We start from the raw sequence: 23,992 nt of genomic DNA, 5'->3' as shown, positions 1-23,992 counted from the left end.
TTTTAGATGGCATTAATAGAAATGGTGAGTTGAGATCCTGGAAAATGATCGTTTCACTGTCCTTTGTGCTCTGTGCCAGTCAGGTCACTTCGGATGTGCAAGATTGCATTTTGCTCACAGTATTTCTAGATAGACAATGACAAACTCATTGACAAACTGTCCAGAAGTGGTGACCTGGCTTGGGAGGCATTGGAAAACTCTTTCTTGAGGATGAGATTAAAATAACCCAGGGAGGGAAACACTAAGGCAATATTTGAAACTGTTCTTTCTTCTAATGAAGATGTTTACAGAACACACCCACATCCAATCTGTCAGCAAATTCTGTTGGCTCTTTTCTCAGATTATATCAATAATCCAACCATTTCTCATCACCTCTCTGCTACTGTGCTGACCTAACTCCCCACCCCCTTGCCCGATTATTGCAATAGCCTCCTAGCAGATCTCTCTGCTTCCACCCTCGCCTCTCAGTCTACTCTCCATGCAGAAGACTAAACAGTCCTTTGGAAACGTGAGTCTAATCATGTCAATCCAGTGACTTCCTATTTTATTCATGGTGTAAGTCAAAGTCCTTACAAAGACCTGCAAAAGTCTTGCTTGGCCTGGCTCCCACCACCTCTCTGACCTCATCTCCTGCTCTTCCCCTTACTTACTCAGCTTCAGCCACTAGAGTCTAGTCACAGTTCCTCCAACTAGCCAGGCATTTTCCTGTCTCAGGGCTGTTGCATTTGCTGCTCTCCCTGACAAGAACCTGCTTTACCTAGATATCTGCGTGCCTTGCTCCGCATGCCCCTCAAACCATAAGTCAAATGTTATCATCTTGGTGAGGTTTTCTCAGCCACCCTTTTTATTTTATTTATTTATTTATTTTAAATTTTTATTTATTTGTCAGAGAGAGAGGGAAGAGAGAGCACAAGCAGGGGGAGCGTCAGGCAGAGGGAGAAACAGTTTCCCTGTTGAGCAAGGAGCCCGATGTGGGACTCAATCCCAGGACCTTGGGATCATGACCTGAGCTGAAGGCGGACGCTCAACCGACTGAGCCACCCAGGTGCCCCTCAGCTACCCTTTTTAAATTGCAACAATTTCCCCACCGTACACACACTTATGTATTTCCTTTCTCTGTTTTATTTTTCATCACATCATTTAATCGTTGTTTAATATTCTATAGCATATTATTCTATACAGTAATAGATAGAATATGTAAAAGAGTTGCTGTGGTTGAACCTGGCAGGAGTTGGGTGGGCATGAACTCTACCCCCTCCGAAGCCTGGGTAACTGAGTTAACTACAGAGAGATACATTTACAAATGAATGTTGGCCGAACCCTGGAAACAGCACTAGTGAGATATTCTGAACGCAGGGAGGCCAACTTATATTTTCTGGGAGTTGTAAGACTATTATGTGTAAGAAGTAGATTCCGTCTGGGTTGCGACTTGAGGCAGAACTAGAGCTAGTGAATACAAAGGGAATGTACACAGGCAGACATGGGATAAATCAATTTGAAATTCTCTGGTTTTGTCATGAAGTAGTGAGTTCCCCATCCCTGGAGGTGTACAGAAAGAGGCTGTAAGCTCTGCTGTGGGGATTGTGTACTGGGTTGGGGATTGGACCACACCACCTTGACAATTTTTGTAGCTGTGAGATGCTGGGACCAAAGGTGTGTGAGCTCAAGGATTAGGGGTAATTTACATTTGTTTTTTAAACATGGGGACAGGATCTTTGGCCTGTGTTCCTGGAGTCCCAGAGACAAATTCTGCTCCTAAAGGTCCATTCCACCCTAATTGAGATTCCATTTCCCAGAAATTACCTGATGCTAGGCTGATGATTAGAGGCCAGCCAGGGGTAAAGGGACTGATTCCCATGGCAACCAGGTTGAAAAAAGTGCCATGTGGAGCATTGTCAGCAACAAGCTAAGGTTGCATTATAAATAGATGTTTAATTCATTGAGATAGTTTGTGACGACTTCTGCATTATAAATAGATATTTAATTCATTGAGATAGCTCTGACAGCGAGTAGGAAAGTTAAATCCCAAAGCCACTCTTTGTCTTTAAGTATTTCACAGTTAATTGACAACTATTTTTTCCCTTCTAAAACATGTAGAACTTTGTTCTCTAAGTGAAAGAATGGTATATGCGAGTGTTTTTAGAAAACCAACTAACAGTCCAGTGTCACAATATTTCTCACTATTTGTTTCTCATTGAAAGGTTTATCAAAATTTTATCTGATTCCATGAGCGCCTGTATTTAAATCTTTTTCACATAGGAGACCCCAGGTTCAATGTCTGGATTTCATAGGAGTCTTTTTTTCTGTCATTTTTGCCTCATCTTCTTCCTGCTTTTCTAACTCAGAGGCTTCTCTAGATTTCAGACTTGGCCCTCTGCTCTTTTCTTCCCATTTCTCTTTCCCTTGGTTAACAGCTAAAGTAATCGCTTGCTAACTTGCACAGCCCTGCCCCTAGCCTTAATAATACACTTTGGAACACCTGATGATTGGAAAACAAAATCAGACCTGAGCAAAGGACTTCTATCCTAAAACCAAGGACCAAGAACAAGCCTCCCTTTAGTGTTCAAAATGTACAGCTTGATTGAGGGTTAGGGATTAAGAGTTTGAAGGCAGAGAGTAGTGCTCAGCAGAAAGCAACAATTAGGTTTTGCTAAATTCAAGTGTAAAAGCACTTTTGAAATGTAATTTTTAGAAACACCATAAGAAATTAATATAAACGACTAACAGAATCTCATCAAATGGAAATCAGAGTGAAACTTTGTACTTCTACATTCCAAAGAGCTTAATGCAAATTAATCTATAGTATTCCATGTTTCATTCTGTAAGGATTAAGGGAAATGGGATGCATTTTTTTCCATTAAGTTGCTGGGTAAATAAGCTCCTTAATGTAAAATTTTATTTTATTTTACAATAAAATTTTATTGTAATCTGGAATAAACAACTCACTGTGTGCAGCACCCTTGTGCATTGCTCTACTGAACAGTGTTATCTTAGAATTAAACAGTGTTGGGAGGTAAGGAACTTTTGGGTTCAGGTCTGAGGAATCATGACCTCCTCTAGGACCTGTAGGTCAATTCTTCTGAGATCTTGGACAGGTTCGAGGAACTAGGTAAGTCCCCTTCCCTAATCCAATCCCCCTGATGTATATATACTGAATTCCCACCCATGAAGCAAATGGCATGTTGATCCAGGGAGGAAGATCAGGGGCTCAGAATGCAAGCTGGTCTCCATCTGGAGTCTTGGGAGCATGCCCCCCCCCCACCCTTCCCACTCCAAAACAACCACCTCAACCACCTCACTTGCTTACCCACTCCCTGAGATCCCACTACCAGAGGCCCATTCCTTTTGGGAAAACAAAACTCTTTTCAGTGAATGGCAAAGTATTCGGCTTTTACCAATCATTTACACTTGAGTGAATTAATGTACACTCCATGATTGTTAGGTAAGGACCACAAAGCACACTTAATTAATTTCAAAGTTCTGCAGAGGACTAATCCTAATGTTTGAAAGCAGACATACTATGGACTTAGAAGTAACATGGTGAAAGGGATATACTTTGTTTTATTTTATTTACTTTATTTTATTTAAGTTCAATTAGCCAACATATATACATCATTAGTTTTTGGTGTAGTGTTCAATGATATGCTTTCAATGTTTGCCCTCCTTGTGCTGAACTCGGAGGGAACACTGCCATCCATCCATCCATCCACCCATCCATTCATTCAGTAGTGAGATTGAAGGACAAAAGGACATTCTACTCACTGAACCATGTCTCAAACCAAATTGGGAAGTAGTCTTTTGGAGCCTTCCCTCCTCCCCCACCCCATCCTTAAGCTCTTTCCTTTGTGCTAGCAGCCCCATACTCTCTTATTCTGCTGTAGAGGTCGGCTCCAATACACAATTTCTAAGCTATAAGTGGACAACAGACCCGTGGAAAAACCACTGCCATAGTTTTTGCAGTTAAATAGTGAATACTCTTTTTATTCAGAATACATTTTTTAACAGAATTTCATGCACCAGTAAATCAGTACAGTGAGGAGTTACAGGGGTGGGGAATCTCTCTTCAGGAAACATCTCACCCTGGTAGAGCTCTCAACTCCCAGAATCCCCTTAATCCAGCTCAGATGATTAGTGGCCAAGGAGCAGTAGATGGGGTTGACTCCCAGTATAACCAATAGGATTTGCAGGTCTCTGAGGATAAAAGAGAGGAGAGGAAAGCTCTTGTAAAGGAGGAGACTATTATATCGGGACTGGCAGTTCCACTGAGGTTCCCTGAGAGACTGATGAGGGAGAGCTGGTGTTGGCGCCTGGTTCTCCTTCTTGATTACACTCTTCAAGGGCTACGGTCTGGTCTCTTCCATCTGTCTCTGAGTCCCTGTGTGGAGAAAAAGACATGACTAAGGGAGGATCCAAAACTATCAATCTGAAAACAGGTTGTGTTATGGGGCTCAGATATTCGAGGAGCATTCATACAATTTTTTTTTTCCACCAGCCTTGAGTTTATAGAAGGAGGCTGACATGAGGCATTTACCTGGTTCGGAGTCGAGGCCACTTCTTCCATTCTATGGCTAGCACCACCCCCAAAGCTACAACTACCACCACAATCAGACTACTTCGGACAATGTTCCCCACAGTGCACTCCTGAGCGGCAGGCCCTGTGATGACAAAAGAGTAGACACCAAGGCTATGGAAGTTAGCACATGTACGTTCCCCAGATCTCTTGTTGTCCCCTCATCTGGCCTCCTTCAGGGTTCACTTGGGAGCCATGTTGAGAATGCAGAGGGGTTGGTCAGAGCCAGTGCTTATGCTGAGGAGAAGCTGCCCTCCTTTTGGGGGTGGAAGAGGCCTTGAAAGTAGAGGCCTGCTCATATCTGTGGGTGGATCTGAGGTCCACCTCCTCACCATCCCTAGGAGAAAGATGACCACACTTGAGGTCTCTGACTCCAAATCCTCCCACCTCCATCTTTGGTGGTCTCCATCCAGACTGTCTCTGGGATCCCAGGTGGGTCATTTCAGAACCATAGAGGGATTATCCTCTCACCTGCCGCCCCCACCAGCTCCAGGGCATTGCTAGGCTCTGACCAGATGTCAGGATAGGCCTGGAGGCGGTAGCTGCAGCTGTAGTTGCCAATGCCTTTTCCTTCTATGTTGTTGATGACGAAGTCCCCGTCCTCTGAGAACTGCTGAGGTGCTTCTTCTCCGTCATGTTCTAGGACAAATTCAACACCTGGCAGGGGTCCTCGGCACTGAAGGGTGATGTCCTTCCCTAGCTTGAACACGGTGCTGGGCCAGGCTGACAGAGAGGGCTTAGGGGGCTTATCTGCAACCAACCAGGACAACCAACCAGAGTTAGAAGCAGTCCTGAATCCCCTTAGGGCTAATTACTTCAAAACTACAAAATATAGACTATTACTGAGGTCTCCAGGACCTTACCAGTCACCCAGATCTCCAGGAAGTCACTGCGATTGGAAGCCGCAAAGGGAGCAGAGTCCAAATAATAAACACAGCTATAGACCCCAGAATCGTCACCTCTCACAGCTGGCATCCAGAAGTCAGCCCTGTACCCGCTTGGGCTCTGTTGCTCCAAAGGCTCTTGAGTGCCCTCCTTCAACAGGACAAAGGTTGAGTCTGGCAGTTCCCCTTGGCATCGAAAAGTCATATTTTCTCCAGGGGCCACAATGGGTCCAGGCTGGGCTAAGAGGCTGGGTTTAGGGAGCAAACCTAGAAGGAATTAACTCCTGGTCAGAGAGAGGAGGCCACTTTCCAGTGTGCTACCTCTAGAGTCTGTTCAATAAAGAGGAAAGACTATTGCTTGCCTCTCCTTGAGCTCTTTGAAAACTATTTCCATGAACCCTCTCACAGTCCATTCTCTCCTCTCTACGCTCCCATGCCTGCTCCAGAGCACCTTCCCATTACCTGTGACTATGAGTTCCAAAGTGTTGCTAGGCTGTATCTTGATAGGGCTGGTCCAGTCGGGGTGGTAGCAGCAGCTGTAACGCCCTATGTTAGCACCAGATATGTTGGTGATGGGGAATGCCCCGTCATTACTGGTGGATCCCCAGAGCTGCACTGAAGGGGCTTCTCTTTCTTTGTGTAGAATGTACCCTACTCCATGGACTGGCCCCTGGCACCAGAGAGTAACATTCTGCCCCATAGGAACCACAGAACTGGGCTCAGCAAACAACCATGGCTTGGGAAATGTGTCTAGAAAGAGATCAAAGATATAGTGAGTATAGATACTTATCACTTGCTGCATTAACCCTTCATCTTTCTCCTTCTGGATACAATAGTTCCCCTCTCCATGGTCTGGCCCTAGCCTTCTACCTTCCCTAACCCCTACTCCAGTTGTCTCTGTCCCAGTTTCATATCTTGTCTGTTCTTTTTTTTCCATATCATTAATTACTTTATTTTTTTCTTTCTCAAATTTTTATTTAAATTCTAGTTAGTTAACATATAGTATAATATTGGTTTGAGTAGAATTTATGATTCATCACTTACATATGTGCTCATTACAAGAGGTGCCCTCCTTAATTCCCATCACCCATTTAGCTCATCCCCAACCCACCTCCCTCCATCAACCCTCAGTTTGTTCTCTATCCTTAAGAGTCTCTTATGGTTTGCTTCCCTCTCTTTTTTTTTTCTTCCCATATGTTCATCTGTTTTATTTCTTAAATATATCTTGTCTGTTCTTACCAGTCACCCAAATCATAATGGACTTGCTGAGATGTGATCCCCTATTTGACATGGCTGTCTCATAGTAGACACAACTGTAGTTCCCAGAGTCCTCTGCTCCAACAGTGTGGAGATGGAAATCAGCTGAGTTCCCGGAGGTGCTCTGGAACTGTAAGGGAACCTGGGTTCCCTCCTGCAAGAGGGCAAACCTCATGCCCTGGAAAGCCCCTTGGCAGCGCAGGGTCACATTCTTCCCAGGAAGCACCACAGGACCCGGCTGTGCCAGAAGAGTGGGTTTGGGGTAGAATTCTGAAATTCAAGAGACCACAACATGAGAGAAGCCTGCCCCCCACTTTCTGCAGATTGCTTTTTTAGCATTATTGTAAGAAAGAGTATGTGTTTATTTAGCAAATTAGAAAATACAGAACAAACCTAAGAAAATACAATTCTACCATTCAAAGATAACCACTCTTTATACATGTCTCTATATCTCCTTTTCATTTTTTTCTCTATGTGTCCATGTCATTGTAGCTGTAACTATTTGCATAATTGGGATCCTACTATATGCACAGCTGTGCAGTTTAATATTTTTCACTTAACTTTATGTAGTAAACATTTTCCTATGACGTTAATCAGCCTTTGAAAACTATCATTTGTAATGGCTGCATAATATGCAATTGTCATTTCAAGGTCTTTGCCCTTTCTCTGAGGGCCATCCAGCCCACCAATCTCTGACAGCTCAGCTAAAGAAAAAGTGAACATTGAGCCTAAAGCTCAAGGCCAAGCCACAAAAAGATTTTAGAAATAGGGCATGTGAGCTTAGCATTGGGGATTGGACACCCCCATCTGCCTCATTTCTTCCCCTAGAAGTGAATTACTTACCTCTCCCCTCTCCTTTGTCTCTTCTCCCTGTATTAGTAATAATAGAATCTGCTGCCTTTCATGGACTATTTACCATGTGCCAGGCACTTTCCTAAGCACTTTCTTGATTTTATTTATTTATTTATTTATTTATTTATTTATTTATTTATTTGAGTAGGCTCCACATCCAATGTGGGGCTTGAACTCATGACCCTGAGATCAAGAGTCCTGTGCTCTATCCTGGTGACTTTTAGAAGAAGCACTTTTCCTCTCCCGCTGACAGCCCTTCCACCCATTGTCCCAGGGTCAATCCTGCCTCCATGTGTGTTTCCCCACTCCTGACCTGTCACCACGAGCTCCACAGGGTCGCTGGGCTCAGACCAGATAGCAAAGTCATAATAGCGGCAGCTGTAATTCCCTCCGTCACCAATGCCCACTGAAATGATCAGAAAGTGAGCCGCACTGGCCCCTGGACTTGCCCAAGACCTGTCACTGGATGCTATTTCACTTCCATCTTTGTAAAGAATAAAGCTCATGTGCTGCTGGGGAGTGGAGCAATTGAAAGTCACTCGGGCACCAGGAGTGACCACAGGGCTGGCCCATGTCTTGAAGAAGGGCTTGGGGTACATTTCTAGAAGGCAGAAAACAAAAACATGACACAAAACCGAATTAAGAAAAAAAAAGATAGCTAATATAGCAAATGTTGGTTTCTGGAAGCTGCTTTGTTTTCTACAGCATTACATTCAGAAGTAGGTGCTTTTAAAAATCAAGGCAAATCCACTTTGCAGATGGACTTCTCCCAGGGACTCCTGTCCGCCCCCCCCACCCCTCACCTCCTCCAGCTGAATCCTGCCTGTCATCAGGGTAGGCAATGGAGGCTAGCTAAAAGAGTGAACTGTCATTAGGGCTCTGCTGGTCCCCTGAGGCTCAGTTTGCCCATTTGGGCAAGAAGGGGAAATGGTACCTCCTCCGCCTCCCTGGAATATTTGGCCTATATCTAAATGAGATAATTGATATGAAAATAATTAGAAAAATTAAATCACCCTCCACAAACCCCAGCTATTAATAACAATTATGGCTATTAATATCGTGCAGCCAGAGGCCCTGGCACTCCCAGCGCCACGCCTGCCTGGCTCTAAGATTGGACACAGGCTCCCAGGACCAGCAGCAAAGTTTGCTGTGGGGAGAGGAGTATCTGACCCAGAGCTCTGCCTCCCCCTCCTCCCTTACACACCCTTTTCAGCTCTACCTTTTATGACAAGCTCTAGAGGTTCACTGGGCTCAGACCACTTGAAGGGGCGCTTTTCAGTGTGAGTACGGCAGCTATAATTGCCTTCGTCTTTATCTTCCATTCTTTGGATTGTAAAGAAAGCTTCTCTCCCAACGGCACCAAGTTGCTGGACAGGTTCCTGCACTCCCTCCTTATACAGAGCAAACTCCATGCCCGCCAGCCATCCTTTGCATCGGATTTGCAGTTTCTGGCCCCGGACTGGGGGGGAAGCAGACATGACAGGTTTGGGGAGGATGTCTGGAAAACAAAATGGGGTGGAAAAGGAGGCTGAAGTTTGGAGGCACCCAGATGGGACACTTGGAGTCACTCTGTCAGCAAAAAAGAAATTCATCCTGGACTGGCCTTTGGCTCTTCCTATCAGTCTCCTTTCACTCTCTTCCCCACCCCCCTCCCCCATTTCAGGGCCCCTCCTCTCCTACTTGCAGCACAAGCCCCTTGGGCTCCAGGTCGCTGTGCATTCCCCCCACCCTTAGGAACAGTGTTGGAGTCACAGGGCACTGAGGGTCACCCCGGGAAGAACCTCTACCTTTTCTTACCTGTCCCCACCAGCTCAAGTGCCTCACTGGGCTCCGACACAGCCATCTCCTCCCAGGAATGGCAGTGGTAACTCCCGGTGTGGCTCTGGGTCAGGGCTCCAAGGGGGAAGGCAGCCCGGACCTGCTCTGAGGCCGGGCGAGTTGCAATCCACCCGGTCCCATCCTTCAGCAATACAAACTCCTTAGTTGAGCCAGAAGGGCTTCTGCACCAGAGGGTTAAGTTCTTCCACGGGGCAAGAGGGAAGTTGGTCTCTGCCCACAGCTCAGGCTTAGGGGTTGGCATGATTATTTCTAGAAACAGCAGAGTTAATGAAGCCATCTTCCCTCCTCCCTCCCCTCCCCCTTTCTTTGCCCTTCAACCCCCTCCCCAGATCACAGTGCCCAACTCCCCTTTCAACACAAACCCAAACTCTTTCCTTCCTTCTGCAGGTGCTGGGGAAAGGGGAAGATTATGTCTCAGCTGAACCTCAGAAAAGTGCAGAAGCTTGGGGGGAAATTTTGCAGGCAGAAAAGCAGAGTTGGAGGCTGAATTTTGCCAGCAGCTTTAGCAAGTGCCCCTTCCTGGCTGTCCTTCCCTCCCAACCAGTCACTCCCTGGCCACTGACACTGACACTCTGTAGTTATTTCGGATCTCCAGGAAGGAATGTCCCAGTCTGGAGCAGGAAAAACTCACCAGTCTCTTCTGTCAATACCCCATTGCACAGTCCTGCAAAAGAAATTGCTGCCAGAGCTCTGCCGCCTCCTCCACGGGACTTCACCCGGCCTTCTGCCCAGACCCCTTCCCCACCCCCTTGTACTCACCACAGCAGAGAAGGGCCGTGACTATGAAGAGCATGGTGACCCCTTGAGCTGTTCCCAGCAACCAGGCTTCTCTAGTGAGACCAGAAAAGAGATGAGAGGAGCTGCTGGGGTTAGGGGGAGGGCGGAGAGAAGGGGGCGGCAATTTATGTCATTGGCTTACTCACCACCCAATAGGGATTGGATTTGGGCAGGATAATGGGATATAATCTTTTCTGACATCGATGACTTTTCTTTTTGAGGGCCTCACCACCTACAAACCCCTTGCTCTTTCATGACCCACGTGCCCCCCCCGCCCCCTTCCCCCCTCCTCAGCCTGTATCAGATGTCAGCTCCCTATGGCCCCTGATTAGGCTGTTGCTGGAATTGAGTTGTCAGATGTGAAAATGCTTTTGTAATTCCAGCTCTCAGAACCTCTGGAGCTCAGAGTGATCGGCAGCTCTGGGTGGCGGGTGTGGGGGTGGAGGGAAAAATCTTGGGTGTTTCTCCCTCATCAAGTTTAAGTTTGGAAGCAGTTTTTATTATGGCAGTATTGGTCCTCAGACCGACCTGCCTCACCTGCCTTTGTTATGGAAGGGTTGCCTAGGCAGCCACAGTGAATTACCCAAAGATTGTCAGTGCTGAGCTAAGCTTGTCAGAGAGTGGGATCTCTCTACCCCCACCCAGATTATGACTAGCAATGTGCAGCAGCTTTGGGTTATGGGTCTTGTAGAATTAGATGATATTAAGCCATAATCCATTTGGCAATTTGTACTTAGAAAACACTGACCCTCCTTCCTGGTCAGGAAAACATGTTTTTCAAGCTGCTTTCTCTGAAATCTGCTTCCTGAGCTCATTCTTTGATGCAATGGTCCTGAGCTGAGGTGGGGCACTTGAAACTACATTTTTTTTCTAGCCCCTGGCTTGGAGGTTACCCCAAGGTGCAGGACTCAGGATCGATTCTGAGGACAACTAGGGCTGGCCCCCCACTGAGACTTTTTGAAAACTCAAAGGGTGGTGAGTTTTGCAGATTTATGGTGCTCCCTTCTAATTACCCAAGCACTCTGTCCCTCAGATCCTGGTGGAAAACACAGACATATACAATCATAGTCATCATCCATCATGTATTGAGTACTCCCAGACACACAAAGGCCCACGATCATGGTGAGGGTCTACAGCCAAGAGCAGAAGTTTGGGGATAGTAGGTAAGGCCTTCAGGGGCTGAGGCCCCCACCAACATAGTAGCTGTCATTACCCTTCCTGTTGTCAGGCAAAATCGCCTGAGCACAGGCCATGGGGATCAGGGAAAAAGGAGGATGGCCCAGGGGACACCAAAGGATCAAAGGAAATGGCAAGTTTGGTTTGCCATTTTGTGGTTCAGAGGAAGCAGTTTGATTCCCTGGCCCAATCCACTGCCTCATCAGATGCCCATCCAGGTTAAGATTATATTCTCAGGGTGCTCTGCACAGATGGTTGGAGGCCAGAGCGGCAGAGAGACTGGTTTCTATGGAGACTAAGATGGACCATGAGGCTCTCTAGCCCTTGAAAGCTAGGGGTTAGGGTGAAAAGTTGGGATGGGAGTTGGATTACACCCAGGGAGATAGGACAGCTTGGCTTCTTACAAGAGAAAAAGTTCAGACTAAGTTCATTTGGGAGACATCAGTCATCTCTGAGTGGCCGAGTGGTTTGGGAGGGAGATTTGGGCATTCTCCTGGGTAGGGGCGGGGAGACAGGGAATCAGTGAATGAGGTTCTGATTGCTTCTCCCTCTGAGAATGTTTCTCTACCCTCTGGCTTGGGTCCTGACTTCTCTGTGAGGTGAAAGAGAAACGGCTGGAATGAGAAAGTCTTGTTTCTTAAACCCAGAAGGTGGGGGATACAAAGGGTGTGACCCTGTGGCTTATCTCAACTGGGGTATGACCCATTTCTGAGTCTCTGGGGAGCCTGGACTCAGCTAGACTGAAGGACAGGGGGCTAGGACAAGACAGTTACCTGATTCTGAGCCTCCGACACTTCCACCTTATCCACAGCACTACCAACAGCAAGGCAACAAGCTGCATGATTAGGGACAACCTGATAGCTTCATTCAGAATGTAATTCCAGGTGAGAAAGCCTGTGGCCAGAGAAGACCAGAAGCAGGAGCCTTGACAGGGAAAGGGGGAGGTGTACACATATGGGATTGGGGTGGGGAGGAGGGAGGAGGAGTTAGTTACTGAAGGTGAAGGGAAGGTGAGACAGAAGTGACCTTATTTTTCATGAAGAATGGGAACTTTGAAAGTATCCTGCTCATTGCCTTTGAGTGATTCTGAGACCACCCCAGGGGAAGTATGCCCAAACCCAAGGGCCTTGATTTACATGCCCTTGACTCCCCTTTCCATTGCTTTCTGGGCACTGCTTCGGGATCACACAGGTATCATAACCAAAGCCATGGAGGGGCAACCCTAGGAAAAGTTGTCCTCTCACCTGCTGGCCCCATCAGCTTCAGAGGCTCACTGCGATCTGACCAGATGTTGGGGTGTGCCTCTATGCGATAGCTGCAACTGTAGGTCCCTGTGCCTTTTCCTTCAGCATTACTGATGATGAAGTCTCCATCCACTGAGAATTTTTGGAATGTTGCTCTTTCTTCCCATTCCAGAGAAAATTCAAGTACTGGATGAGGTACTCGGCACTGAAGGGTAATGGCCTTTCCTAGCTTGAACATGTTGCTGGGCCAGGCCGACAGGGAGGGTTTGGGGGGCTTATCTGCAACCAATCCAGAAACCAGAGTTAGAATAAGTGACCTTGAACTCAGTACCCCTTCCCCCAACAAGTTTCTCGGCTTCTTATGTGATCTTTCCTGTCTTTCCACTTCCACTAGATCAGTGGTCTCAAAATTTGACTGTTCTTTAGAACCTCTTGGTCTACTCCTCAGTACTCTAAAGATTCTTGTGTTTCTACCTTATATCACAAAGACCTCATACCTGTAAGTTTCCCCTGGCCAGAAGGAAAATAACATTTCCCGGGGTCACAATGGGGATAGGCCATGCCAAGAGACAGGGCTTGTGTAACAATCTTGGGAGAAAAAGTATATAAAGATTTTGGAGAAAATAACTCCAAGAGGGTACAGGACTGCTAGCTCCTTCTTAGAATACTGTAATGATGATAAAAACAAATGACATTTGTTAGCACTTGCCTACAACCACGAGCTCCACGGTGTTGTGTGATGTCATCCTGATGGAAGTCTTCCAGGAGAGGAGATAGTGACAGCTATAGATGCCAGCATCACTATAGGTCACATTGTTGAGGAAGAATGACTCATTGTCATCAGTGCTGGTGGTATCTAAGAGCTGAAGCAGTCTGTCTTCTCCTTTCTTATAGAGTGCAAGCCCCACTCCATTCACTGGCCCTCGACACCACAGGCTCACGTTCTGACCCATCTGGACCACAGGACTGGGCTGAGCAAGTAGCCAGGTCTTGGGAAAAGTGTCTAGGATGAGACCCAAAATATAAAGGGCTAGTGGTCTGACTCCCCTCTCACCACTAAGGGTTCTCTTCCTTCAGTCCACCCTTGGAAAATCCCATCCTAAGCCCAGTTGTACAAATTCTGCTCCCTTCCCCAGTGTTAGCCCTGGCTGCATGATCAGGCTCTCCAGGCAGCCCAGAGGGAGTTGTATATCCTTAGCCCCTAACATAGGTCCCCTGGCATTCCCCTCTCTTACCAGTCACCCAGATTTTCAGGATATCACTAAGGAGTGAACCCCTGTATGACCCATCATAGTAAAAACAGAGGTAATGTCCAGCATCCTGGATTTTCAAAGCCCGGAAGAAGAAATATGCCTCATTTTTTATTGGCCTCTTGCGGTAAAAGGATTTCTCCAAGTCTTCAAGCCTTATTAGAGCAAAGGTCATTCCATAGATTGGCCCCTGACACCTGAGGTTCATGCTTTCCCCGGGTGCCATAATGGGCCCAGGATACGCTGTCAGAGTTGGTTTGGGATAGAGTCCTAGAAAGGGAAGAGACCCTGAATTAGAGATAGGATGATTCTTCCCTATTATCTTTTAGTTTTATTTTCCTAGTTTTTTCTAAAGACAGGGAGTGGTAGCTGAAGTTTAGCCTTTACTCCCTCTCCCTTCCTTGAATCTTGGCCTCTTCTAGGAGATAATCAAGGCCATGTCCTCCCCTCTCACCAGACTTTATCAGCTCCACTGAGCTCTAACTATGTATAGGGCTGTGTCTCAGTGGAATATCCACATCTGTAATTGTCTGTATCTTTAGGTTCCTGAAATGCCAAATGTACTTCTTCCAACCACCCAAGAAACCAAGCTTCTGAAAATGACTTTGATTTCATCTTTGTAGAGCATGAATACTACTGCAGAAAGAAAAATGCCCTTTGAACACATTAAGCCCACATAAGACCCTACTTCCAACATGAGATAGGAAGAAGACAAGGAGGGATTGGCCAATAAGTCTTTGACCCAAAGAAATCTCTGTTAATGGGGCCACACCTTCTTTTCCATGTATTGTTCCCCCAAGGGGATCATACTACAAAATAGAGGGCAAAACTTACTCCGATACCATTCCTTCTTACCCACTGCAATCCCAGGTAAACCCACCCATCTGTTACTGGAAAGATAAGCTCTGTCATATGCTCATTGAGCATTTAGGATGTGTCAGGCATCATGTAGGTCTAAGGATGTACAAGTAAAGAAGATACAGTACCTGTCAGCAAAAAGTTCATGGTCTAGTGAGGGATACCAGTGAATAGGTAACTCTGAAAGTGTATGTTAGTGGAATCTACTCTGGAAGGACATTCATACAACAAACATCCATACACACAGTTCAAACAAACAGTTTTTGTTATTCAATCCTCAATAAAAAGCTATACTAATAAAATTAATATCTACCATTTATTGAGAACGTATATGCCAGGCACTGTACATATATTATATTTAGGCAAATCCTCACAACAACCCTGTGAGGTAGGCATTATTATTATACCAATTTTGCAAATCAGGAAACTGAGGCACAGAGAGGCATCATACAGTACGTTGTATAGATACTGTTATCCCATTTTAGAGTGGGGGAAATAGAAGCACAGAGAGGTGAAGTGACTTGCTTAAGATCACACAGGGAGGAAGTGTCAGAGGTGGAATTAGAAACCAAGATTACTGCTTCTAAGTCCAGGGTACCTTCTGTGGCACCTATTTAGACTGATGGAGGAACTAAAGCAAATGTGGCCAATTCTGTGTAAAATTATCCAGGCCATGGGGTGGGTGAACTGGGGCTGGGGTGTGTGTCTGGCATTTGAACATTTTGGGGAGACTTCTGTTGTGTCTAGATCTTGATACTGCCTTACTAGATCTATATATATAGGACTAAAGTAATTTATACGAAGCCATTTCTAAAATACGAGCTATCACTTTTTGTAATTTTTGTTTATTTTTATCGATGCTAGCACAATTCTATTTCTTGCGCGTAAAAATAATCATCACAAATACAATAAAATGCATTTAAAATGTAAAAACCAGTTTATAAGACTGCAGTGGCAGTGCCTGGCACATAGTAAGTGCTCAATAAATATTAGTCAAATGAATGAATGAAAGCATGATATTCAACAAGTAGAGAACAACAAAACTGTGATGAGCTGAAGCTGCCAGACATTTGGTTGGGCTCACTCATTAGCCAAGTGATTGGCTCCCACATATCTTCCTGGTAGCATATGTGATTCTAATTTGCATCTCAGGAAAATGTCAAATGACACTAGCTCATAGGCCTTGCAGGACCTAGGACCTGGCTAAGGAAAGGAAAATCAGAAACCCTGGTTCATCCAGCCATGATCCCAGGGACAACGATCATCAGACCCCAGCAGCCATAGCCACACCCACCTGCCACAATCAGCTTCAGGGGGTTGCTGGGCTCTGACCACAGAGTGGGGAGCATCTGGATATGAGTGCGGCAGATGTAAACCCCTTCGCTCTCAGGTGTCATGTTGGCAATGGAGAATATGGCCACTGTCCCAGTTGGGATTTGGTAATCCACGGGCTCTGCATATCCCTCTTTGAACAGCATGAATACCAAATCCTGCAGCCAGCCATGGCAGAGAATGTTAACATTACATCCAGGAAGAAGGGAGGTCTCAGTCTGGATCCAGAAGATGGGCTTGGGCAGCTGGCCTGGAAGGAGAGAATGAGCTGGAATTCAGGTAGAGCAAGGATAGTGCTGCTCAGTGAGCAGGAGAGGAGAGGGCTACTTAAATGAGCCTTCCCTCATTCGTGATCCTTATTTACCACCCTTCCTTCCCCCTATCTGGGGTCTCCCCTATGTTGAGAGCTTGCTCTCTAGATCTGTTCCAGAGACTGCATCCTCATCTGCATTGCCTATAGAGAGTAAGCACTTACTAACTGTGGAATGCCTGCATGTATGCATTCATGCATTTGAGGTAAATGAATTAACTAATTAAAGAAAACAAAACAAAACAAATCTTGCTCTGGGAAGGCAAGTTTGAATTCCAGGAGCTGGAGTTTATTCTTGATTATCTATTGCTGTCTTCTTACCTGGTGCCTCCAACTCTAAAACTTTACTAGGCTCTGACCATCCTGTCTCCTTCCAGTAGCAGCACCTGTAAAGACCTGCACTGGACTTAGTAAGGGCACCTATAGGGAATGAAACTTGGAAGGTCTTGGAGGAAGGGCGGATCCAAGTCATCTGTGTCTTATCCTTCAGCAGCAGAAACTTGCTTGAAATCCGAGAGGGGCTTTTGCACCAAAGTGTGATGTTCTCCCAAGGGGTCTGGGGGTAGTTGGTCTCTATCCACAGCTCCGGTTGAGATTGCACCACTGTTATTCCCAAAGATCACAAAGATATGAGCAGTTCAACCCTCTCCCTCCCATAACGTGCCCCACAATATCCCTTAAAATTAGCCCTGACCCAAATTCTTCTTTTTGTCTTCCCTTGGGGACAAGAGTGTCTGCTCATGTGGGGGATGGGATAGGGCCCCTAGGATATTTGTTCGAGGGATTCAAGTGAGTTGGGGAATACAGTGCAAGTCTGGCTTCCATTCCACCTGAAGTAAAGCTTTTTATTATTCTGTGGGAAACCAAGTCATGAAGTGAGGTGTTCTGGTCCCCAACCAGCTCAATCTGGGAACCTTTGTGGTCTCAAGGTAGTTATATCCAGTGCCATGGAGGCAGCTTATGTCTTGGAACCTCCAGGAAGGAAGGTACCTGAGGTGTCAGGACTCACTTACCTATTGATGTCATACCCAGACTCAGCCCTGAAAAGAGAGATAATGGTAAAGAAGGGCCCTCACATTGACCCTACCAACCCTCAATCCTCAACTCTCTTCTTTCTCCCTCCCCAAGGTGCCCAACCATAGGAGTACCTGTGACAGGGTCACCTGCCCCTCACCCCTTCCTTGTACTCACGAAGGCAAAAGAGCAAGACAGTGAATGTCCACAGCATGGTGGCCCGCTCCCCTGGCCTGTCCAGGGTCATGGGGCCTCTGGTGCTCAATGTGTGCTTCAAGTCTGGAAGGGCTTTGCCCCTCAGCAGGTGGTGAGATCTAAAAGTAGAGGTGTTTTTACTCAGGGGACTTGGCCTGCTCCTCAAAGTTTAGTTTGGATCACTAAACTGCACCTGACAACCCTACCTTTCACTCCTTCAGAGGCATGAAAGGTACTACAAGGTCACCTGCCCCCTTTCTCCACCCACTTCTCCTTGCACCCAAGGTCTTTGCTGGCATCTGAGATGTCAGATTTGTTGAAATGTCTGTACATCCCTGGAATCTCAGAGGCTTAGAGGGCAACCTAATCCAGGCCAGAGGGGAGCCCTTGGGAGGAGAGAGATGGGAGGTGTAGAGAGTCATCCTTTCAGATCTCTCTCTCTCTCTCTCTCTCTCTCTCTCTCTCTCTCTCTCTCTCTATATATATATATATATATATATATATAGTCTGAGTCCTCCAACAACCCAGCAAAGGAGGCTTTCCTGCCATCCCCATTTTGCTAACAAGGAAACTGAGGCTTAGTGGGGATATATTTAATTTGCCCAAAGTCAAAAGATTAAATATCAGATATTTATATAATAACGCCAATGCTTATTCTTTAAAACCAGTATTAAACTCCCCCTTTCTTACCTTTCCTCACACCTCCTTCCCCTTCTATAGATTGCCTCAGATGCAATATTACTCTTATTCTTATCTCTTACCCCCCAAAGCTCAAAACCCTATCTCAAGTAGGTGTTGGAGAATCAGGCTACTTGAGCTAATTAATATAAGGTGTAAATGATGTATTGGCTGCCCGTAATTTATAAGCATTTTTTCTCATTGCTCCTAAGGAAATATGGTAAAGATATTTGAATTCAGGGAGGCCTTTTCATTTTCCAAAAAATCACTATTGACCACATGTATACAAGATAGACCCTTTCTGCTTTCCTGCCTCTTCTCCACCACCACACCCAAAGTATCCTTTTGCCAAGGGAAGGTGTATCCCCACCACACAAACTCAAGCTAACTCTCCTCCGCCAACTCTCTATTCAGAGTCTGAGGTCCTGGCTGTTTCATCCTATCTCAGTAGAGTGGGGGTAAATGCAGCTCCCAGAACAAAAAGGGGCTGATTTCATTTCCCAGAAGGGATCTCAACACTGCAGCCTCGAATTTGCTCCAATGCTAACACTGGGTGGGATGGCGGAGCAGGAAAACAAGATTCATTTTCAAACATCTGGGCTGTGGGGAACGGGTGGACCATCAGAGATTCAAGGAGAGTTTCCTTTTGCATTTCTCACTTTGCACTGAAGGATGCTCAAATTACCCTCTCTGAACTTTTCTTATCTGTAAAGTTGGGGAGTAATACCTATCTAGCATTGATGTTGTGTTGGATCAGAAATAATATCTGTACAGGACACATGGTAAACATTTCATTACAAGATGGCTATTTTTCTTCTTCCCCAAGGGGGTATTAACCTGGTGTAGGACCCTAAAGATGCTTTTTCATCTCAGCTCCCACAGCCCCTTATCCCCCACTCCTCTCAGGGCCAAGCCCAGGCCCAGGCTTGAGTGCCACCCTGTTGCTTGGTTCCCCCAAGGCTTTGGGCCAGGATTTATTGGGGAAGCCAGGTTCTACTGCCAAGGGAAAGGTTCAACCTGGTACTCTGCCCAGAAATGCCAGCTGAGATTCCAGGCTTGCCACTTAGACCCCTAAACCAGGGTTTTGCCTCCTGGGGACTTGAGTGAAATAAGGGAAGGGGGGCTTCTCAGCATGGCTAACCCCTCCTCAATCACTAAGGAAACTGTACCATTTACATCCAGCCCAAAAGATGAATCTTATGCCCAGGGAATGTGGGAAACAGCCGCAAGATTCAGGTTAATTGGCCACGCCCATTTTTGGCCTTTCACACCCCCACCCCCACCCCCAACTTCCACAGTCTAGTCCTTTTACCCTCCCCTTCTACTCCAACCCAAGCACTATCCCCACCCTTAGGCAGCGCCGCAGTGCTTTTGAGGGTGACATACCCAAAATGTCTAATGGCTCGCCCCCTGCATAGCTTTGAGGGCTCCAGGAATCAAAGAGGTTGGGCTCGGCAGGGTGGCGGGTACATGCTTCGCTGAGGGTTTGGAGGGAAGACTGAGAAGGAAAAGGGAAGATATTTACAGTGCCCAGAGATTCTCAGCGAGGCAATGCTGGGATCCGTGGAGGGACGGAGAAAGGGAGGGATAGACTGGGGAGCAGTTTGATTTGCGGCAATTAGTTACAGCAGGGAGACTATTTCGGGGTTTTGTTTAGGATCTGTTGGCCGGTATTAATCTTCAGCCACTGGGCTATGCGCTCATTTGCAGGTACTTACGGTAGTTGAAGGCCCGCTCCGCTGTTGGAGATTCTCCAGTCAGCTCCTCCAGATGCAGCAAACTGCCGGGCATGAGAAGAGCTGTCTAAGGACAGCCTCTCGGGCTCCGCGCCCCGCCTCCCTCTCTCCCCCGCCTGCTTGCCGGTCCGCTCCAACCTCCTCCCCTCCCTCCCCCAGGCTCTGGGAGCCCACCTACACCAACTCGGCCTGACACCTGCAGTCCTCTGACGACCGGGATTTCTACGCCCCTCCCAGTTCCCCGCCTCTCCCGACTCCCTGCAGAGGTTGCTGGAGCCAAATTCAGGCCCCTGCCCCCTCTCCTGTCGCTCTGAGTTTCATTGGGTCATTGTATCCTGGAGGGGAGAGGGCCAGCTCTTCAGACTGCCAAAGCTGTAGATCCTTCCTCTCCAGCTCCCTAATGCCTTTAAAGGGATCTCAGATCTTCCTCTGCCCATTTAATGCCCCACTTATGCATAAACATCGCCATCATGGTTTAAATGCCTCTGGGCCCTGGGCAGCTATTAGTTCTAATCCTCCTAGCAACCCTACAAGATGTTTTACTTCCCTCAGTTTTACAGATGAGGAAACTGAATCCCAGAGAGGGTTAAGTGACTTGGACAGCCTCCAGAGTCCAGCTTGGGATAAAAGCCCAGGCTTTAGGGACATACCAATCTGGATGTCAGTCCAGGTTCCACTATTCAATAGCCGAGTGACCTGAAGTGAGTTAAACTGTCTGAGTCCCAGTTTCCCCATCTGTAAAAGACAACAGCAGAAGAGGTTGCACGGGGCTTTGTTGGAATCATGCAAGTCAAACTTCTAGCACAGTATGCCTGGTACCTGGTAGGTGCTCAATAAATGGGAGCTGCCGCCGCCACTACTGTTATTAATCTGTAAAGCGTTCCCCAGATGCCCTAGAAGAACATGCTTTCAACGATGTAGACAACCTTCCACAAATGTAGTTGATCACGAAAGACTTTTTGAAGTGAGAAATGTATGGATAAGATACTAACCAAAGCTCCTGACATATGTCGTATGATGGGATTAAAATGCAGCATCCAATAAACTGGCAGATCAATTGATCGTTGTAAAAAAGAGCCATATTAATCATAAAAGATTACAAATTATCTAAAAAAATACTGCAATTTAAGAGCAAACCACATAAAAATAAAACAACGGCTCTTTTTAACAGGCAAAGTGAGTATCATCTCTTTGTGCATCAGGTGATATAAATTGTGGCTTCCTGGCATCCTTTGTTCTTACGCACCATTATAAACTGCAGATTATCCCCCAAGGAATAGCATAGCCATATGAATACAGATATATGGGGCTTTTGGGGAGGGCAGGTTATTTAAACTTTCCAAGACTCAGTTTTTTATTTGTAAAATGAGGATAATAATTGTACTTACTATCATACAGAGTTTTGGGTCAGATTGAATAACAATCTCCCTGTAAACTACTCCAGAGTGCCTGGGCCACAGCAAGCCTCCATTAATTTCCATGAATGTTTGTTGAGTATTTTCTTTGTGCCAGGCGTTGTCATACATGCTGATGATTTAGAAAGAATGGCAGTTTCTGCTCTTTGATTTCTTGTTATTATTCTTTAGTTTCTGCTATTAAGGAGTTTGTAGTCTAAGGATAAACAGTGATGGAAAACACGAAAGAGATAGCTGGAGGAAGGGGTGCCATGAGAGTCAGAGTATTGCAATAGGAAAGAGCAGCAAGACCTGGAGGGCTGCAAGCAGTTTGCTGTGACTGTGTGCCTAAACTAGGACAGTGGAGCCAGTGAAGGAGGGGAGAGTAAAAGTTCCCGAAACATCTGAAAGGTAAAATTGGCTCAACATGATGATTGTTTGGAACACGGTAGTGATAGTTACTGTCAAGATGGAAATACCCGTGCCAGTTTCCAAAACATGTGTATAGAAATCACTATGATAGTACCAGGCACTAAATACTTTATAAATCTTGACTCATCTTCTCCCCATAACAACACTATGGGATAGCTATCATTATCAGCCCCATTTTACAGATGGAGAAACTGAAACACAGAGCCAATTGAACAAATTGCCCAAGGCCAACACAGCCAGCAAGTGGCAGAGCTAGGATTCACATCCAGCCAGTCTGTATTTACAGTCCCATGTTCTTTTTATTTGTCTTGGTTTTAACATATCTATAAATGGGTTTTATATAGAAAGGATTTCTAAGACTTTTTATGCAAAGTAACTGAACCTCTTAGCTCTTTCATTCTTTCTTTTTAATGAAGTATAATTGACATACAACATTATATTAGTTTCAGGGGTACAACATAATGATTCAATGTTTGTATATATTTGTGAACTGCAATCCCATGTTCTTTTTTAAAAAATTATCTATTTATTTATTTGAGAGAGAGAGCACGAGCTGGGGGGGAGGGCATGAGGGAGAGGGAGAAGCAGATTCCCCACTGAGCAGGGAGAAGGGAGCCCAACAGAAGATAATGCTCCATTCCAGGACCCTCAACTGAATGAGCCACCCAGGAGCCCTGCAATCCCATGTTCTTAATCACCCTAGGCTACCTCTACATTGGATGCTTGGAATGATAAAACTAAAAATAAGTAATTAATTAAAAAATTTAAAAACCAGATTTTACTTAGTAAAATAGAAAAGCACTGTTAATAATGTGGGAAAAAGGCAATGATAGTGTCCCCCTGCTCTCTGCAAGTCCCTGGGCTGAAGCTTGTGCTTTGGACCAGCAACCTGAATCTAGAGCCCAGATTCCCCACTAAAATTGTCTCTGGAAGCCTGCAAAAGGTCCTTGGACTCTGTAGGTAAGAACACGATTCACTCTTACCTTTTGCTCTGGGACACTGTGAAATACTGAAGGGACTTATTCTTCAGGTTTCATAGAAGCGAACTGATTCAAACTACAGCTGGCAATTGAGATAGAAGAAGCTTCATCTCTAGGCTCCCTCTGTGGGTCTTGAATCTTGCAGCCTGCCTGCAGAAAGAGAGAGAGTCTCTGGACAACCTTTGTAGAGAAAACTTGAGTGGCCCAATATTATAAAGCTGGTGATAGGGGCCAAGAGAGTCTAGGGTTAAGACTTAGCTAGGATGGAGTTCTTGACTTTGGCTCTGCTGACCTTCCCCCATCAAGAATCCACTGGGCCTGTGCTTCTGTGACTCTGAATCTTTCACACACACACACATACACACACACACACCAAGAAATCTGGGATTCTGTCCTGGTTGATTAGAGTCGGCTGGTACTAAACAATTCTCCCCGTTCAGGGAATGTTTTAGGAATGATCAGTCTCATTCCTAATGGTCAGGGTCCCCCTGAATCTCCATCCCCTTAAACTGGCCGAATGGACAGGAGAGGGCTTGTATGGGATCTCCCAGCTTCACCATCCTGGGGTGGGTGTGATACCAGAAAATGTTCCTGAGCCATACCCCTTCTTAGTTTCCCATCTTGAACATGGGGTCTGGAATAGGGTTTCTCCTGCCAAAACTTCAGAATCACCTCTTATGGATTATGAGACAACTGTTTTACACAATGTTTTATTGAGTACATACTATATACATTGAAGTAAGTTGTGTGGCTGAGTGTAGAGGCGGGACTAATGTGATTTGTAAGAAAGAGTTTTCTAAGCTCCAAAAACTCTCAGCTTAGAAGAAAAGAGCAACTCTCGTATAAAAGCTGTAGTGGGAACCAGAAGAGTGCTAGAAAAGCTTCAAGAAGGTGGAGCTCGAAGGAGGAGAGGCATTAAGGGCCAGGTACTGCGCACAGGGTGGTCTGGGGAGTCTTTCTCCATAACTGAGTCCAGTGTAGGATGAGGAAATCTTTTTAAAGCTAAATCTGACTTATAGTAGTCCAGGCAGGAGAAGCACAGGGCAAAGCTGACCTCTTCCCAGTGAGGTCCTGGAGTTGGCTAGCCTTGGCTCAGGAGAGCTGAATGTGTGCACCTTATCCCAGCCCAGCATTCAGTAATATCATATTGGCAGCTTAAAATTGGCCATGGCCAGAGAATTTACATCACTGAATAAGAAAATGCTACAAATCAG

The 23,992-nt window shown here is 45.9% G+C and overlaps 1 protein-coding gene across 5 annotated transcripts; it reads right to left on the bottom strand.

Moving 5' to 3' along the window:
* Positions 1-3,961: 3,961 nt before the first annotated feature.
* Positions 3,962-20,192, bottom strand: IGSF1 (immunoglobulin superfamily member 1). 5 transcript variants are annotated; one of them, XM_027607276.1, is made up of 21 exons: positions 20,151-20,192; positions 19,955-20,016; positions 17,541-17,677; positions 17,363-17,389; positions 16,671-16,952; positions 16,002-16,289; positions 13,835-14,119; positions 13,309-13,602; positions 12,600-12,878; positions 12,129-12,279; positions 10,162-10,232; positions 10,034-10,066; positions 9,361-9,651; positions 8,783-9,061; positions 7,877-8,164; positions 6,694-6,981; positions 5,917-6,204; positions 5,434-5,721; positions 5,042-5,320; positions 4,532-4,655; positions 3,962-4,375 (listed from the first exon to the last, which is right to left on the bottom strand). In XM_027607276.1, exons 3-21 carry the CDS (start codon positions 17,608-17,610, stop codon positions 4,240-4,242), a joined length of 4,041 nt encoding a protein of 1,346 aa, XP_027463077.1. In that variant the 5' UTR covers positions 17,611-17,677; positions 19,955-20,016; positions 20,151-20,192; the 3' UTR covers positions 3,962-4,239. The 5 variants fall into 5 exon arrangements, with proteins under 5 accessions (XP_027463077.1, XP_027463080.1, XP_027463078.1 ...); XM_027607279.1 differs by having other exon boundaries at positions 12,129-12,249; XM_027607277.1 differs by having other exon boundaries at positions 20,147-20,164.
* Between the last annotated feature and the right edge of the window lie 3,800 nt (positions 20,193-23,992).

This window comes from Zalophus californianus, chromosome X (assembly GCF_009762305.2).
Source record: "Zalophus californianus isolate mZalCal1 chromosome X, mZalCal1.pri.v2, whole genome shotgun sequence".
In the NCBI taxonomy this organism is placed as follows: Eukaryota; Metazoa; Chordata; class Mammalia; order Carnivora; family Otariidae; genus Zalophus; species Zalophus californianus.
This window is presented reverse-complemented; position numbering and strand designations above follow the sequence as displayed.

Bases quoted from the DNA above. Each gene is read 5' to 3' on its own strand.
- IGSF1 (XM_027607276.1), bottom strand. From the start codon at position 17,610: ATGACCCTGGACAGGCCAGGGGAGCGGGCCACCATGCTGTGGACATTC. The intron at 5,321-5,433 runs GTAAGGTCCTGG...GGTTGGTTGCAG, and splicing joins CCTGGAGATCTGGGTGACTG to ATAAGCCCCCTAAGCCCTCT. The intron at 4,656-5,041 runs GTGAGAGGATAA...TTGTCATCACAG, and splicing joins GGAGCTGGTGGGGGCGGCAG to GGCCTGCCGCTCAGGAGTGC.